This window comes from Megalobrama amblycephala, linkage group LG5 (assembly GCF_018812025.1).
Source record: "Megalobrama amblycephala isolate DHTTF-2021 linkage group LG5, ASM1881202v1, whole genome shotgun sequence".
Classification (NCBI taxonomy): domain Eukaryota; kingdom Metazoa; phylum Chordata; class Actinopteri; order Cypriniformes; family Xenocyprididae; genus Megalobrama; species Megalobrama amblycephala.
Window position 1 is genome coordinate 19,250,784 of NC_063048.1, and position 18,355 is coordinate 19,269,138.

Consider the following 18,355-nt stretch of genomic DNA (forward strand, 5'->3'; position numbering starts at 1 on the left):
AAAAAAATCTATGGGGTATTTTGAGCTGAAACTTCACAGACACATTCAGGGGACACCTTAGACTTATATTACATCTTTAAAAAAAAAAGTTCTAGGGCACCTTTAAAATGAAAGATTTATTAAAGTGAAATTAAATGTATGAGAAAACAAGTGTTTTTTTGACCTTGCATGCATGTAAACCTGTTGTAGGAGTCTCCCAAAACAATATTAGGAACCTTAAAAAAGGCATAATAGGGGCACTTTAATTTATTAATGAAAAATAACCTTATCAGAAAATGTTTGGGTTACAAACCATCACTTGAGAGCCACTGCTATATACTATGGATAGTATAGGAATTCAGATGCAGTCTCAACACAAGACGGATGCTTACCTCACCGAAAGCTCCTCGACCAATGACCTTCAGTATCTCGAAGTCCTCTTTGTGCAATCGCATCTGTTTCACTTTAGAGGTAAACGGTTTGGCTGGGGAGAGAGAGAAGACAGCATGGAGTTATTGTCGAAGACGTTCAAATCCATCACTTCACTATGATGTGCCATAAAGACCCGATCTTCTCAAAGGGATTTGTAACCGTTTCAGTTACAGCACATTCACACAAGTCAAAAGTTCAGCGGTATCTCTGAGCAGGTGTGAAAGATAGATTGATGGTGTACCACAGTAAAGTCTTTCTTGCAGGGACTGAGCTAAAAAAAAATTGGCCACTGTGACTTTTTTCCTCACATAATTAAATAACTCAATCAATATTTCATGTCCACTTATTTATTTATTTGACAAGTAGCAGGAATGCAGACAGTCGTCTGGTAATTATGAAAAAATGAACTTGCTCAGGGTGATATGAGACCCTGATTATTTTGCGATAATATATTTTAATTTCCCCTGACACCCAATTAGAACTTACAAAGAAAGTTTGTCATACAAGTGTGTGTTTTATTATGAATGGCAGCAGAAATTGCCATTAACCCTGTTATTGTGACTGATCCTGGAAAATCATAATTGTGTACAATCCCAAAGCACCAAGTATGGGGCCACTGTACAACGACTAACATTATAGACAATGGTTTCTGTTTTCAATGCTGCAATTATCACTTTCATATCTTTTTATGGAGCACACAAAATAGGATTTACTGTGTGGTTGAGAGGATGCACAAATGGTTCCTATTAAAAGTTGTGAAGAGGATGCACTCACTCAATTAGCCAAGGAGGGCAATTAACACTTTTGAATTTGATACATTTAAGCCCAATTGTTAAGAGCTGTTAAAATGTGTTAAATTAACACTGGTTCTTCTTAATTTCATTGTTTTTCTTAACCCTAGTAACCAGTCTATGCAGGACTAGAATTTCAAAAAGAATTGCGGTGAGCTTTTTGACTTGGACTAGTAACTAAGCAATCACCTAGCAATCATCCAGAACATCTCAGAATATCCTGGCAACCACCCAGAATATCCTAAATCCACCCAAAACACCTTTGCATTGTGGCAGTAGGTTTTGCATGGAAAAACCACTTTTTAAAAAAAAAATAAATTTATTTGAGTCCATAAATTTTCTCAAACTGTGACAGGTAAACTACAAATAATTGTATGATAAGTTGTAGAAAGTAGGGATGTAAGATTCACTCAACTCACGATTCATCGATTCACGATACTGGTTTCACGATCGATTTTCTCACGATTTTTTTAACAAAATGAGATTTAAATGAGAAAGTGTCTTTTTATTATTTCTCAGACAAAATGCTGTATGTTTCTTTGTGAAATTGAAATATCTTTATAACAACTAAATTGAAATTTTAAAACAAATCCTAAATCAAATAAATAAATAATACAAATAAAAGAAATCTCTTCATATGAGTACATGAACAAACGTTTATTTGCTCTATTACAGGCTGAACTATCTGTAGCCATTTAAAATTAGAGGCAACCACTGCATTTTAATCACAATCCCAACAAAGATGCTGTTTGAGCAGTTTTTAATTTAAATTAGATTGTATCATTTTTAACATCTGAAGCAAAAACAGAATGTTCAGACTTTAGCTTTGTGAAATTATGCTACATAAAACTTCATAAGAGCAGAAGGGCTGCATGAGAACGCAAATTCACTGTCTGACAGCAGGTGGCGCTTATGGAACAGCGGCAATACAGCGCTTCCATGGTTACCGCTCTAAACAAACAGCGCTGTGCGCTAAAACTATTTTAAAAGCCATTGTATGGAAGTAAGATGAAAAGAAATACCATCTAAACTTTTCTGAACACAGTCAGTTCTCCTCAGCTATACATTCATATAACCCCCCGCCCCCAAATGTATCGCGATTCATTTAGCATCTCAACCGACTTGAATCGTCACATATTTTAACCGATTTTCAACCGGTTCCAGATGCATCGTTACATCCCTAGTAGAAAGGCTGCTACTTTCTATTGAAGACCTGTGACGAAACAGCTGCCTCCCACTTATTACCACCGCCACCTTTTCGCCCGGTTCCCAACTGAAGTGGGTGTTAAAGAGAAGAGGGGCGCTGTAACAACCGGGACTGGCAGACCCATATGCCAGTCGCCAGACCCGTATGCCCATGTAGGGACACACGTGTTGCCGCCGTCAGGCTGAGAATGGCCGGGCCACCTTGCCCCTCAAGCCGCTGGAGAAGCCACCGCCTCTCACGCTCCAGACCAAGGAGGGAAGCCCGTGCGACCACCGAGACCCCATCCCCTTTACCTGGACCAACCCATCCGATCACTGCCTTTCCTGCATGTGCCCCAGCACAATGAGGACACCAGATCCTGTTTATTTTAGACACGTTTATCCCCATGGACATTTTATACTTATTTTTATGTTAATAAACACCTCTTTGAGGCCTGACAACACCACACATCCACTATGTCTGTCATTGCTCGTCCCGCCACTGACCATACAGCTACAACACTGTGCGCAGCTTATGAATGAACTCTGTATTGGTCAATGAAAGTCACATTGAGCTCAAGACTGCCAGCACTAGAGATCAGACACAAAGACAGATCTCTTTTCACTTGGACTGCATTAAATAGTGTCTCTTATACAGACATTGAGCCTTGTGCTGTTCAGTTAACCCTGCATAATAAAAAACTGATGTAGTTAGCTGAAACCAAATACTGAAAAAGTTCTGATATAAGCACACTTGTTTTTTTAAAGAAACAGTTCACCCTAAAATGGAAAAAATATTGCTTATTCTCATTTAAAATAACCACCCAATACTGGGGGTGGGAATCACAGGGTACCTCACAATACGATACAAGATACATGGCTCACAATAACGATACACGATAATACCATGATACAGCAATTCTGTGATAATCGATACATTGCTATACAGTCCTATAATAATACTTCACGATATGAAACCAAAAGCCTGTGAAAAGGTTAAGTGCAGGTTTTCGCTCTTTTTTTAAGTCCAAACATAGAAAACAGCACAAAAAGTTAGGTAAATTGAATTTAAAAATTTTAAGTAAATGAAACCTTTTATTCTTGTATTTATTAAAAGCTTAAACTTTTCTTTGTGTGTAAACCAAAACATTTATCTGCATTATCAACTTGTTTTACATAAACCTGGTAAATTTCAAAATTAACCTGGAGTGCTTTCTCAACCTTTCCTCTCGTCTCATAAAGAGCTGAAATATGGAGCCCCGCACATGACATGAATGAAAACAATTCACAGTTCAACATTCACAGTTCACAGGGCACGTCTTTTTCACGCTCAAGTTCATTATTTCAAATGTAGTAGACACACGGCAAGCGCGCACACACTGCACACGTCTGCGGCACATTGCGGCTCCGACAAGGTTTTGTTCCGTCGTCCACGCTGATCATAGCTGTTCAGGAGTGGGTTTTTTAGTTATAAAAAACTCCATAAATATATACAGCAGAAGAGCTAACACAGTGGCTGGAAACCTGTTTATCCTTTGCTATACTTCTTCGTCTTCATAGAGAACATGGTTCATGATTGCTTAGCAAGGGCATACACCACATAAGCGCAAGCTCACGAACGCTTTGGAAAGAAGGTAAAAACTGTGCGGCTGCGTTTTCTGTGCGTTTTTAAACGCTGGGAGCAGGGAAATCTATTTAGAGCACCTTATTTTATTAAAGGTGCCGTAGAACGTCTTTTTAAAAGATGTAATATAAGTCTAAGGTGTCCCCTCAATGTGTCTGTGAAGTTTCAGCTCAAAATACCCCATATATTTTTTTTTATTAATTTTTTTAACTGCCTATTTTGGGGCATCATTAAATATGAGGCGATTTAGGCTGCGGACCCTTTAAATGCTCACGCTCCCCGCCCACGGAGCTCGCGCTTGCCTTAAACAGTGCATAAACAAAGTTCACACAGCTAATATAACCCTCAAAATGAATCTTTACAAAGTGTTCATCATGCAGCATGTCTAATCGCATAAGTATGGTATTTATTTGGATGTTTACATTTGATTCTGAATGAGTTTGAGGCTATGCTCCATGGCTAAAGCTAACATTACACACTGTTGGAGAGATTTATAAAGAATGAAGTTGTGTTTATGAATTATACAGACTGCAAGAGTTTAAAAAAATGAAAATACCGACAGTCTTGTCTCTGTGAATACAGTAAGAAACGATGGTAACTTTAACCACATTTAACAGTACATTAGCAACATGCTAACGAAACATTTAAAAAGACAATTTACAAATATTAGGGATGTCCCGATCACGTTTTTTTGCCCTTGAGTCCGAGTCCGAGTCATTTGATTTTGAGTATCTACCGATACCGAGTCCCGATCCGATACTTCTATAATACATGAAAAAGAATAAAGAAGAGCGAAAAAAACAGATCCAGGAACAGTGCTTTTCAGGTTTTTCAGGAATCTAACAATCGTTTTCACGTACAGAAAATGGATAAAGTAATCAAATATAAAATATCACTGCATATTATCTTTACTGTATAAAATAAATAAAGATTAATCATTATTGAAGTTACAAAACTATTCAGTCAAGAGCAGTGAGTGATTTCTTTGTTATTTGTTGTTTGATTTAACATTAAAAACAGGCAGCAGGAATAGTTTTTGTTTCCCTAGAAGACATGCACGATCCAGTACATATACTGTTACACATGCGCTGTCTTTCTCGACTAATATACGTTCACTTAAGACATAACCGACTATGTTTGCTAGGATACTCGCTAAGACGGGCATGTTGACATAATTTTTGTATGAATTTGTCCGCTGAAGCGCAAGACTTGAAAGAGAACTCAGTATTTGCGCGCTGACTGAAATAAGCGTGTGCGCGCTTCGGATGAGCGCACACACAAATCTTCTCACAGCGCGTGCGAGTTCTCTTTCGCATCTTGTTCTTGACGGTTTAAATCAGCAAGGCTTAAATGAGTTAGTTTAAACACAGACAGCAACGTGTGCTGTTCAGGTCTCACCTGCGCTCGCGCTATCAACACCCGGGTGATGACGGCGTAAATGACAGGACATTAGAGCAGACGGCACTGCAGTTAACAGTTTACAAAGAGTGACTGTTTTGTCCACGCTTTCTGATTATCGTTGTTGTAACGTTTTGCGCATCCATCGACTGAAACATACATTATTTGAACTCTGTCTGTCTGTTTTCCACGTTGCTATTTTAAACAAACCATATTAACCAATAGATGCGTCGTCATTCGGGATGGACCGCGGTGCAAGTGCGTACCTAACCGTAAGTGGAGAACCGTACGGTTCGATTTTTTACTGAGAACCGTTGCACGCCCTAATACATATATATCCGAGTCCTGATCGGGAGGTAACGTCCGATTCCGATCGAGTCTGAAACCACGTGATCGGGCCCGATTTCCGATCACGTGATCGGATCTGGACATCCCTAACAAATATCACTAAAAATATCATGATATCATGGATCATGTCAGTTATTATTGCTCCATCTGCCATTTTTCGCTGTTGTCCTTGCTTGCTTACCTAGTCTGATGATTCAGCTGTGCACAGATCCAGACGTTAATACTGGCTGCCCTTGTCTAATGCTTGAACATGAGCTGGCATATGCAAACACTGGGGGCGTGCATATTAATGATCCCGACTGTTACGTAACAGTCGGTGTTATGTTGAGATTCGCCTGTTCTTCGGAGGTCTTTTAAACAAATGAGATTTATATAAGAAGCAGGAAACAACGGAGTTTGAGACTCACTGTATGTCATTTCCATGTACTGAACTCTAACTATGCCAAGATAAATTCAATTTTTAATTCTAGGGCACCTTTAATTAAAATATCTATATCGATTCTCATATCGCACAGAGAAGGACAACTATATATTGCCCTATCGTTTTTTGTTCCACCCCTACCAAATACCATATAAACAGTGCATCCAGACCATTAAAGTGAACTAAGTTGCTCATTCAGACACATTTACACATCAGCACCTATTCAGTAGGCAACAAAGTAGCTGTTACTCATTTTTAATATATAAAGGATTGAATTCACCCAAAAGTGCAAATTCTGTCATTAATTACTCACCCTCATGTCATTCCAAGCCCCTAAGATTTGTTCATCTTTGGAATGCAAATTAAGATGTTTTTGATGAAATCTGATGAAATCTTTCTTTCCTTCCATACACAGCTACTTAACTGAAACTTTGACACGTTAAAAAGTTCATATATAGATTGTAAAACCAATCCATATGTATTGAGCAGTTTAGTACAAATTTTCTGAAGAGACACGATTGCTTTACATGATGAACAGATTGAATTTAGGCTTATATTCACATGTAAACATTCATCAACTCGCACATCGGTTGTGATAAACAGAAGCTCGAGCATGTTTGCTTGAGGCATGTGAGAACCAATAAGGTTTATTCTCATGTGTTACATAGCACATTGCATCATAGCACGCGTTGTCATGTGTCATTCAGGTTCAGTTGCGCTTCTATTTACGTTCGCCGATCGATGTTTATATGTGAGTAAAAGCCTAAATTAAATCTGTTCATCATAAAAAGCGAAAATTTGGATTAAACCAATTGCGTAGCTATCTATTGAGGGACAGAAAGCTCTCAGATCCTTATCAAAAAGATCTTCATTTGTGTTCCAAAGATAAACAAAGGTCTTACGGACTTGTAACGACAAGGGTCAAGTCAAGTCAAGGCACCTTTATTTATATAGCGCTTTTTACAATGCAGATTGTGTCAAGGCAGCTTTACAGTGATAGAGGGAACATAATTTTGTCTGTACAGCAGCTCTAGAAGAAAATGGTGTCATTGTCCAGCTTAAGTAAGTTCAGTACTGATTCATTCCAATGTTAAAATCATTAGTTATTAATTTAGTTTATTTATCTATACAACAGCTCTGGAGAAAACAGTGATGTCATTAATGAGAGAAGGGTGAGTAATTACTGAGAAAATTTTCATTTTTGGGTGAACTAACCCTTTAAGAGGTTATCCAATCATAACAGTGGCCATTTACATATAGAAGTCTATCTTAAAGCAGCTTGTTTTAATTCTATGGGTGTGAGAGAAGCTGGAAAATGGTCAAGTAAATTTCAATCAAAGTGATTTGCTTATATTCCTGTTAGACATCCTTCAGTAATGGTGCTGGCCTCACTTCTATGGAAACAACAAAAATAAGATAAGAAAATATGGTAAATCTGACCTCTCTCGTCAAACACGCAAATCCAGATTCCACGTCCCTGTTGAAATCACCTGACTAGGATGTGTCTTTAGTGTCATACCTTTGGCAAGAGTGTATAATTTCTGTACTAAAGAGATTCTAAAGACATAACACACTGTAAAATGACAGAAAGCAACAATTGTTTATGGCTGATATGGCGTAGTGGTTAAAGATCTGGGTTTGTTGTTGGTTTAACCTCACAAGGGCTGATCAATGAATTATCATGCATTTGAGCAAGTAATTTAGCATCACAATTGCAATGCAACAATTTACTAGTGACAATTACAGTGAAAAAGATCATGTGCTTCTCATCTGTGTTTTTGAGGTTTACATCAGAATGCACATGCCTATTGTACATTTTATCTAGTTGATTGAAAGGTATTCTTAAAATGCATTCAGCATTCTAAAAATCTGAATAATTCATAATAAATAATTATTCTCAGTATTTTAAAGTGGCCACGTTAACAATATCATGCATGTTCATTATCATGATACATTACCGTTTATCGGCACGTTTAGAGTCCATTTGTAACATTAACTAAGGTTAATATTGTTCATTTCTTTATATCGACATTTCCTCAAGAATTTTTAAAATTTAAAGCTATATCTCTTAACATTATGAACTAACATGAATGAACAAGGTATGATTAATATATTAATATTTATATTTAAAAAGTACAGTACATTTTCATGGTTCAGTGATTTTTTTTTTTTTTGTATTAAAGTTCAGCACCAATTTATATGTGTTATGTTTGTTTTCATTCAGCAGTGCTTCCCACACATAGACTTTACTTGGGCGGGCCGCCCAGGTATATTAACAGCATTTAATCAACACATTTTTGCTTTTATTATTTTTATCCTTTATACTTTTTTATCCACCCGAGATAATGAAACCATCCGTGATTGAATAACTAGTGGAAAATCTCCCCTCGTCCTACGCGTTTCTTACCTACTCGTTCTGTGTGCACGAGAACTGTTTACTCCCGCTGACATTCCCACATGCGCTACAGAGACACAGTGGATATTTCATAAAGGCAGCGCTTCAAACTGCTTCAAAGTGATTCCCATGCAATGAATAGCGCACATTTATGCCAAGCGATTGCTAATGAACTCGAGTTGATGAATTATGACAATGTCTACTTTATATAATATGTTTTAGAGTCATTTGTAAGAATGCATATTTTCTCTCTCATCTGAAGAATCAGGCCACAATAGCACAGACATTTCAAAATAAGAGTCCCTGTGTATTTCGGGTTCGTTTATAATTAAAACTCATACGCTAAGTTTTTTTCTTCTTCTTCTTCTTCTTCTTCTTCATTATTGGTATTTTGGATACACAATTTAATTTGATTTCCATTTAATTCATAGTAATTATTGTAGTCTCTGGCTGGGATGCTCCCCCACAGAAAGAAAAAACTGAAAACATTATTTGACATTATTCAATATATAGATTTTACTAGTATTAGTCAAATCTGCGTCCCATTCGCTGAGAGTGACACTATATGACAAAGCAAGGAGAACTCTACCATTTAAATGCTGTAATTTTGCATAATTTACTAGCCATAATAATGCATAATATTAGTATGTAATTAAATGTAATAGTAGCCTGTCTAATTAAAATGAATTTCAATAAATAAAAATATTGTTAAAAATCACACATTATTTGTTTTTTTGTCACATGTAGTAGACCATTTTTGTGCCATGGGTAATAGGACGATTTTTACCCTGGCTACTACCGCAAGTATATTTCAAACCAGTGGGAAGCACTGTTCAGTATCCATTTTAAAAACTATCGGTTGATTAATTGGTTATCGGCCAGCATGTTAGTCCAACCTAGTTAGTTCATAATCATTAGCAGTAAAATCAGTCAACCTCTAGTATTTAAATCACCAAAAGTTATCAGATTTATCAGTCAGAGCCAAAAATCTGCTGAATATCAAGCGCTATATTGGTCTATCAACACACAACTACTTAGCATGGAAGATATATAGCATGGGATATATCATTTCTTGCTTCACACAGTGAACACACCTCAAGGCCAAACATTTCAAGCTACAAAGAACAAGTTCCATTAGCCAAAATGTCAGGTGACTGATTTGTTGATATGAAATCTACACACAGCTTTGTGGGATATGAGCAAGATTCCATGTAAACATAAACAATGCTGTGAATATCAAATGTTACAACTGTGTCAGGGATCATTTTTACAGGGCATTAGAAACAGATGGAAAACAGACCACCTGGAACTGCCATCATGGCCTCTAATACACATCAACCAGGGAAAGTGTATAAAGTCCATTTATGAAGGACAGTTTAAAGGTCAAGCCTTCCTAAGAAGAACCTACACTGTTTCTAAAGTGTTCAAAACAACTGCAGCATGCTCGGGTCGGTGTTCTTTAAAGATCTGAATGCAGAAAGCTCATTGTGTATATATCACTGTCACAGTCTCCAGCGTAAGGGGACACAAAGCTGCAAATCAAGTGAACCACACCATCTATCTCCTGCAATACCCAAGAGACCAGCATTAGGAGACCATATAAAGGCAAAGACACTGGCAGGATCATTAAAACACGATTTCCATAGAGGGAAAGAAGCGCGTAAAGCCAGACTGCAGAAAGACTCACAGATATACTTGTGAACGCGTGCCGTGTTCAAACCTGCTCTTCTCGACTCCAACATCAAGAGCTTTTTCGCTGTGAAATGTCTGCATAATTCAAACACTGGTCATAAAATAAATTGTCAGCTTTCGTTTAATGTGACAGGGTTATTTCATATACCAAAAAGGAAACAAAAACTATTCATTTCAGACCAATTTTATCAATCGAATTTAAGAACTTAAACCAAAAAAAAATTAAAAACAGTGATTGAAAATCTGAAATCAATAAACAAATATAAAAAGCTGACATTTTCAGTCAAAACAACCTGCAAATGGTGATATATGTAATGCAACCTTAAAATCAGAAGAATTAAGGGTGTTAATCTTTTACTATTGTGATTAATCTCAAATTCACAAAACTATAATATTATGTGTCAAGAAAGACAAAAACAACATGATCTGCAAACATAAGCTAGTCTGATACTCTGAAGATCAGTCATGTTATTAAACTTTTAAAACTGTAAAAAACATCCGATAGTGTTTACGCACTGGCCCTTGTTTTCATCTGTGAGAAAGCCAATAACAATGGAGGAACAAGTCTGGTCCTAAACCCAATCTGTTCAGGACAGACAACAAGATTATACCCATCCCTAAAAATCATATTGGTCTTGCCAATCACAGTGACTAAGCAAGAGTTGACTTGCCATAATGCAGATACAAATGAGGACTAAATATAAAGGAAAAGCTTGTGATGAGGAGGATTCAAACTTTGAATACGAGAAACCTCCCAAAGTTAATACAAATCTAATCCTAAAATATGAGACCGGTTTTACCTGACAGCAAACCCAACCTCCATAAATAAACTTAGACGGTATGAAAGCTAGAACACTGGAAAAGTAGAAGATGTTGGGGTTGTGACAGGATAGTCACATAAAACCGCCTGGGTTGTCTATTTAAACCAGCTGTCCGGGGGAACTCACTACACAAGGGGACTTCTTCAAATACCAGAGGGTAGTTGTTAGTCACCGTCCACCGAGTCAGCCTTTTCTTTCAAACAGCTGGGCCTGAACAGCATGGCCTGAACAGCATCTGTGACTTGCACATTCCTACATTTGCCTTAAAATAAAAGTTTTCAGGCCTCATTCAGATCAGCACAGAAAGCAGAAAGACTATGAAATTGGCACACTAATTACTAATTATTCAATGAATGCATTTAAAAGCACAAAGAAATGTTAACTGTCAAAAATTGGCTAATTATAAAAAGGGGTTAACACATGCACATCAATGAACAGAAAATGCAAGAAAACTCTTTTGATGTCAAAATGTCAAAGACGTGCAGGACACGGGTTGGAAAGCAAGCAAATCTAGCTCTGCTGATCAGATTGCGCATGTAAACAGACTCAATTTGCCACACTTATTTTTTTAAAGATGCATGATATGTGAACTGTGACCATATGAATATGCCTAAAGAATTAGCAGTTTTATAAAATAAGAAAAAAATTCATCACCTGATAAGAGCAGATATTGGAGGCACACAATATCAATGCCTACTTTTTCTAATTCAAACAGTCTGTCATAGATCTATAATATAGTGTGTCTATTAAATATGCTTGACTATTAAAGGTGGGATATTTTTTCCTAATAATGAAAGAGTGCTCCGACATAACAGCTCACTTTCAGCAGTTATTTTATCTATAACATTTCTTATAGATTTCTGCTCGTTGTAAATCAGAGAAATGAGCACAGTACCAGTAGCCTTCATTTATTTGAATGCATTAAAGAGAGCGATTGCATGTGTGAATTAGTCATAGAGTCTATCTATTAATTGTGAAGCTGTGGGCTGTAAGTAGTTACTTCAAAAGTAGATGACTTAAAAGTAATAACTGTTGAGTTTCTAAGCTACTTTAGTGATAAATCACAGGACAGCATTGACAGTATGAGTATTTGTGTGCCACAATGCATCAGCTCAGTAGCTCAATATAATGATACACATCCGATGGTCTAAAATCACCTGAATGTCCAAACTGGCAAGCCTTAAAACACATACAACTGACAAAGTTTAGTAAAGACGCAAGTGAAAGTGATCTCACTTCTGGTGTTGACTCTGCGTTTGAGTTCGCCTCTGTGTTACTTCCATGCTGCTGACTGGATGGGGCGGAGTCACGTGACTACACACGTAGTAGTATGTTTACAAAACCGATCAATCAGTCAACTATTGTACATTCAAATATTCATTAAGTTTTCATTTCAGCAGGTTAGTGTACATCTCACGCAGTAGTATGTTTTTAACCCCTTCCTAAGGTCTCTTTTGAATGGTATTTGTACCACGGGTGGTACAGTGGAACACTAACAGGTTAAGGGGAAAGTATTAACAGGAGTAAAAATCGAAATAACCGACAAGGGAAAATTGTGCGGTTAGAGGTTCTGAATTTCGGTTTCGAATACTTTTCGATTAATCGCCCAGCCCTATCTGGAGGGGATATTTTTTTTAATGACCCTACAAGTTTGATTAAACCTTGAAAATATGATGAAAATGCTTTATTTTTTTAAACATTTTATTTATATATCCTGTGATTACCATTTTGCTCATGGGTTTAGCTTTTGGTTTGAATCAAAAACCTTAGTTATTGGTAGGGATGTAACGATACCCTCATGTCACAATTCGATACATATCACGATACTGAACTCACAATATGATATTATTGCGATACTTCAAGGCATATGATAAAAGGTTAACAAAAATTGTTGATTAAAATGCTAAATTTGGTATTACATTGGGGGTGGAAATGAATAGGCTTGGACTTGGTGCTGATAACTCAATGCACAGGACAATGGTGACACCAAAACAAAAATATTCATGATTCTGAAGCTGAAAATACAGAAAAATACAAATATGCTTGCACTCTGTCATTGACTATATATTTAAAATAATGTAGGCCACTTTTTACTGGTTAAAAAATACATTTTGCATTTTCAGGACCCACAAATATTCCCCCATTACATTATTATATATATTATATTCAACATTATTTATAGTTCAATGTAGAACTGACACTAAAACTCTGTAAACTTGAATTTTTTCCTCACACAGTAATTTTCATTTTGGGTGAACTATACACAATACATTGCATTTTTGTATTGCGATAAATTGTGACACGATATATTGTTACACCCCTAATTATCGGACCAAACTACACTGTACAACCCCAAAAGAAACATTTCAACATGAATGCATCAATGTATTTCACCTCTAGATTTTATAAATCAAACCATGACATCAGTTATGATGGATGTTACATGTACCATCTCTAAAACTGTCAGATAAAAATTAAAGCATCCAATCTGAAGCATGTGGTCGTCACAGGACCCTGGCAGAGATAACACAAATCTGGCTGATGATCTGGGCACGAGTTCAATCTTGTCCTGGCATCGTCTCCACCAACCTGTGGCTTAAAGGGGTGTAAGGATCATTTTAGCCTAATGCAACGGAGAGAGCTGTTTACAGCTTTTTAAAATGCTGAACTGAAGTTTTAAAACTACAGGACAAGTCAATTACCTGAAGAGCATATTCCTTTCATTACAGCAACACTGCAGTAGCCAAGCCTTAAAGAGTATATGCAACAACAAAAAAAAAAAGGAAAGCATCGATGATTTTGCAAGAGGCTGACAAGAAATGAATCAAACTGAAATCAAGTGTCTTATTGCAAAACATTAGCCTAAAATATAGCATATATGCTCATCTTAAGAAGTCTACAAGTGTATAGATTCACAATTGTTTTCTGTTCCCCAACAATATGATCTATCCTTTGTATTATTGTGTGCTTTTATTATTTTCTTCTGCACTTGTTCAGTCTATACTGCATGCATCATGCCTTCTGCTTCCATGGAAGGAATGTTTACAATTCAGGTCATTCAGGGTAGCTGCAAGTCACACCACAAAATAAACAAACAAATGGCACACTATGTTCATTCACGGTGGAATGTGATGTAGCGCTCCAGTCATTTCCTGCTCAACTTAAACATTTAACAAGTTTAAAGTCATATTCATTAGTTAAGCCAAGTCATGAGGCCCCTGATTAAACATACTCAAACAATACACTGCTTTTTCCATTACACTGTATAAGTTTAGCTACATTTTAGTCACATGACTGGCCACTTAATACTTCCCAGCAATGTCTACTTGAATTCAGTTAATGTATTTACAGCTTTACCACCACAAAGTCCTTGTCATATTCCATGCTTGGTGAAATGCTTTGTATAACACAAAAGAGGGAGATTTCATATTTCATACGTCAGCAGTGTTATTCATAAAGAGAATGACACCCTATGGCCCAGGGGACTTTTTCTACCTTATTCATGCACAATCCCACCAGCTATAGTCTTTCCTATGGGGAACCAGTTTGATCAATCACCATGACAGTGAATAGCACATCCTTCAGTGTCAGAACACTTTGCCACAAGCAAAAGTATTTTTCTTTCAAAACTTTTCAACTAGCCCTTTAAGACATTTAATAACACATGCACTTTTAAATAAAAATCGTTTGTGACACTGTTTATTCAAAGTCCGATAACTTGTACTCCCTTACTGAGGTTAATTTCTATCCTTGCTCCATGATATACTGCTCAGCATGCTGGTATGATGGCTCAGAATTCAACAGCATGTTGCTACTTGACTTTTCCAGGGCTGGACACACACACACACACCTATGATTCAGTGCTGCCAAATGTGTCTTAAAGACATTTGTTGCATGAACTTAAGTGAAATATCCTTCTTTATGATGACTTTGAAATCCAAACATCTACTGAACTTAGGCTTGGTACTACAATAATATGATTTAATCACTAAATGTAATGACTTAAGATGCTTTAAACATAAAATGCTTAGGTTTAAGAGGGTTTGAACATGAAATGCATTGATTTAAAATGGCCTGGGCATGAAATGCATTGATTTAAAATGGTCTGGGCATTAAATGCATTTATTTTAATAAGTGTAAAAATGTCTTAAAGCACCATACTCACCCCAATCCAAAAACTCAGCAATGTTCTTCTCTCTTCTGAGTGGGGAATTAATGCACTCATCATAAAGGGAGATGAGAACATCCAGAAGAGTTTCAACACTAAAACACTGTCCATTAGACTGAACAGGACCATCCAGGATCAGTTTTTCCAGCTTTTTCAAACGCACTTCTCCAGACATGGTTCAGAACGAATGTCAGTCCAAAAAATGTAGTGTAATGTTATTAAAATCGATGCAGATATTCTCTGGATGGGATCTGTAAATAGCTATAAAAATAGCCCACCCATCATCACAGTAAAATGCAGTTACAAAACTGCAGTAAACTCAAAACTAATTTTAATTTCATACACAAATAAAACTTACTCACTACATCTTTCAGTGAAAAATAAACAAACCAGCAAATGAGATGGGAAAAGACAATTTAAGCATTTATCAAAAAAAAAGTCCTTGCCCTTCTGTGTAAAACAGTCATTTATATCTTGCGTTTTGTAAATATTAATTTACAGATATTTAAGTGCCTTTTCTGTAGCTACTCAAGCTAACCAGCTAACAACATTCTCACGACACAATGTATCTTAAGTGTTTTTTTTTCTCATATAAATACAAAAATCGTGTATTAATATTAACAAATACTAGTGTCAAACCATGTCAAGTATATAAAGTTTAAAATATCCCCAGTTTGTTCAACTTTAACGGGTTAAAATAACTGATGCTAATGATCCGGCTAATAAAGACGTTCGGCTAACAGGCTAACAGATTTTAGCTCGTCCTCAAAGAGAATTCTTCTCAAAACCAACAGAAATAACATGACACGCCCCCCAAATGTGATATTAAGGCATTACATGTGTGGAAAAGATGGATAAGTTGTGTTTATATCCGCAAAAAAGTGAGTTTAGCGAAGTTCTCCAAAGGCACCGATTGAGTGTCACTTAAGTTTTCCTCAGCCCTTTCCCATGAATATTTCCTCAAAAAGTAAGTCCTGCCAGGAGGATGAAGTCCGTCAGATGATGGTGATGGGGTGAAGATGAGGAGAATGGTGGTGGTGGTGTGGATGCGGGGTGACGGGGTGATTCTCTCTCATCTGCCCGCCGCCGCTGAGTGTGTTTCAGGAATGATGAGGAGAAACATGGCGATTCTCTCTCTCTCTCTCTCTCTCTCTCTCTCTCTCTGTCTGTCTGTCTGTCTCTCTCTCTCTCTCTCACACACACACACACACACACACACACACACAGTCATGCACATTCAGATACACACACACATATCAAAATAAACATACACAGCCTACATGCACATAAACATATATACATGCATTTACATAAACATACAGTAGCCTACATACAAGGAGACATTCACATGCCACACATACATAGATACTGAATACATACAAACTCTCAGACACTCTAAAGAAATACTATATAAATAAATATAAATACACTTACATTTACATAAATAAACACATGCATATACAAACACAGACAGAAGGACACACTTTCACAATACATAAAATATAGACACAAATGTAAACACGTATACATAAACAAAAACATAATTATACATGCATAAATACACAAGTATACAGAAATACATAAATACACACGTCTATAGCTGTTTCGCTTAAAGGGTTAGTTCACCCAAAAATGAAAATAATGTAATTTATTAGCCTACTCATCCTCATGCCGTTCCACACCCGTAAGACCTTTGTTAATCTTCGGAACACAAATTAAGATATTTTTGTTGAATCCGATGGCTCAGTGAGGCCTCCATAGCCAGCAATGACATTTCCTCTCTCTCAAGATCCATTAATGTACTAAAAACATATCTAAATCGGTTCATGTGAGTACAGTGGTTCAATATTAATATTATAAAGTGACGAGAATATTTTTGGTGCCCCAAAAAAACAAAATAACGACTTATATAGTGAAGGCCGATTTCAAAATACTGCTTTATTAAGCTTCGGAGTTTTATGAATCTTTTGTGTCGAATCATGATTCGGATCACGTGTCAAACCGCCAAACTGCTGAAATCACGTGACTTTGGCACTCCGAACTGCTGATTCGACACAAAACATTCATAATGCTCCGAAGCTTCATGAAGCAGTGTTTTGAAATCAGCCATTACTATATATGTTGTTATTTTGTTTGTTTTTTTGGTGCACCAAAAATATTCTCGTCGCTTTATAATATTAATATTGAACCACTGTACTCACATGAACCGATTTAAATATGTTTTTAGTACATTAATGGATCTTGAGAAAGGAAATGTCATTGCTGGCTATGGAGGCCTCACTGAGCCATCGGATTTCAACAAAAATATCTTAATTTGTGTTCCGAAGATGAACGAAGTTCTTACGGGTGTGGAACGACATGAGCGTGAGTAATTAATGACCGAATTTTCATTTTTGGGTGAACTAACCCTTTAACCAGAGAATTTAGGGAGGTGAGTGGGGTGGGGCAGATTGGGGTCACAAGTGTTCAAACTTTAATTTTTTATGATTGTATCAAATATGCTTATACAGATGATTTACTGTAGTTTAGTTGTTTAAGTAGCTGAAATAGTTCCTTTACTCTTGAAATTTACATTAGGGTTAGTGTTATTTATATTAGCTATAATCAGTGTTGAGGGTAACTCGTTACAAGTAACTTGAGTTATGTATCCAGATTACTTTTTCAAGTAACTAGTAAAGTAATGCATTACTTTTTCAATTTACAACAAAATATCTAAGTTACTTTTTTTCAAATAAGTAATTCAAGTTACTTTTTCACATTTATTGACTGACAGCTCTCCTGTCCCCATGTTGAGAGAAATAAAGTGCAGAGGTGTTGTGTGTGCTGTGTGAACATGATGGTTATTGTAGTTCTAGGCTAAATGTGAACATGCATTAACTCATCTCACTTTCACAAAAACATTCAGTATTCCTGAAAATGAATAAAAACAATGAAATGCAATCTCAGAATTGTATTTAAACCTGTAATAATTAACTATTAAATTACATAAATATACTTTACATGTTTAATCTCACTTTATTAACCAATGTCTTTGCTGCTCTACTTCAATGAAACCAACCATACTAATAATCAAAAATTACTTTATATTTGATTTAGAAATA

General features: G+C 36.5%; 1 protein-coding gene across 16 annotated transcripts in view; it reads right to left on the bottom strand.

Annotated features, from left to right (window-relative positions):
• Positions 1 to 16,399, bottom strand: part of cdc42bpaa (CDC42 binding protein kinase alpha (DMPK-like) a) — an 86,590-nt gene extending 70,191 nt beyond the window's left edge. For 12 of the 16 annotated variants that reach the window (XM_048191018.1, XM_048191012.1, XM_048191010.1 and 9 more), the window contains exons 1-2: positions 15,252 to 16,399; positions 372 to 463 (exon numbers count right to left, since the gene is read on the bottom strand). In XM_048191018.1, coding sequence (XP_048046975.1) covers positions 372 to 463; positions 15,252 to 15,429 — 270 coding nt within the window. In that variant the 5' untranslated portion in view covers positions 15,430 to 16,399. The remainder of the gene's footprint in view (positions 1 to 371; positions 464 to 15,251) is intronic. The other 4 variants (XM_048191020.1, XM_048191013.1, XM_048191019.1 and 1 more) reach the window with 1 other exon arrangement.
• Between the last annotated feature and the right edge of the window lie 1,956 nt (positions 16,400 to 18,355).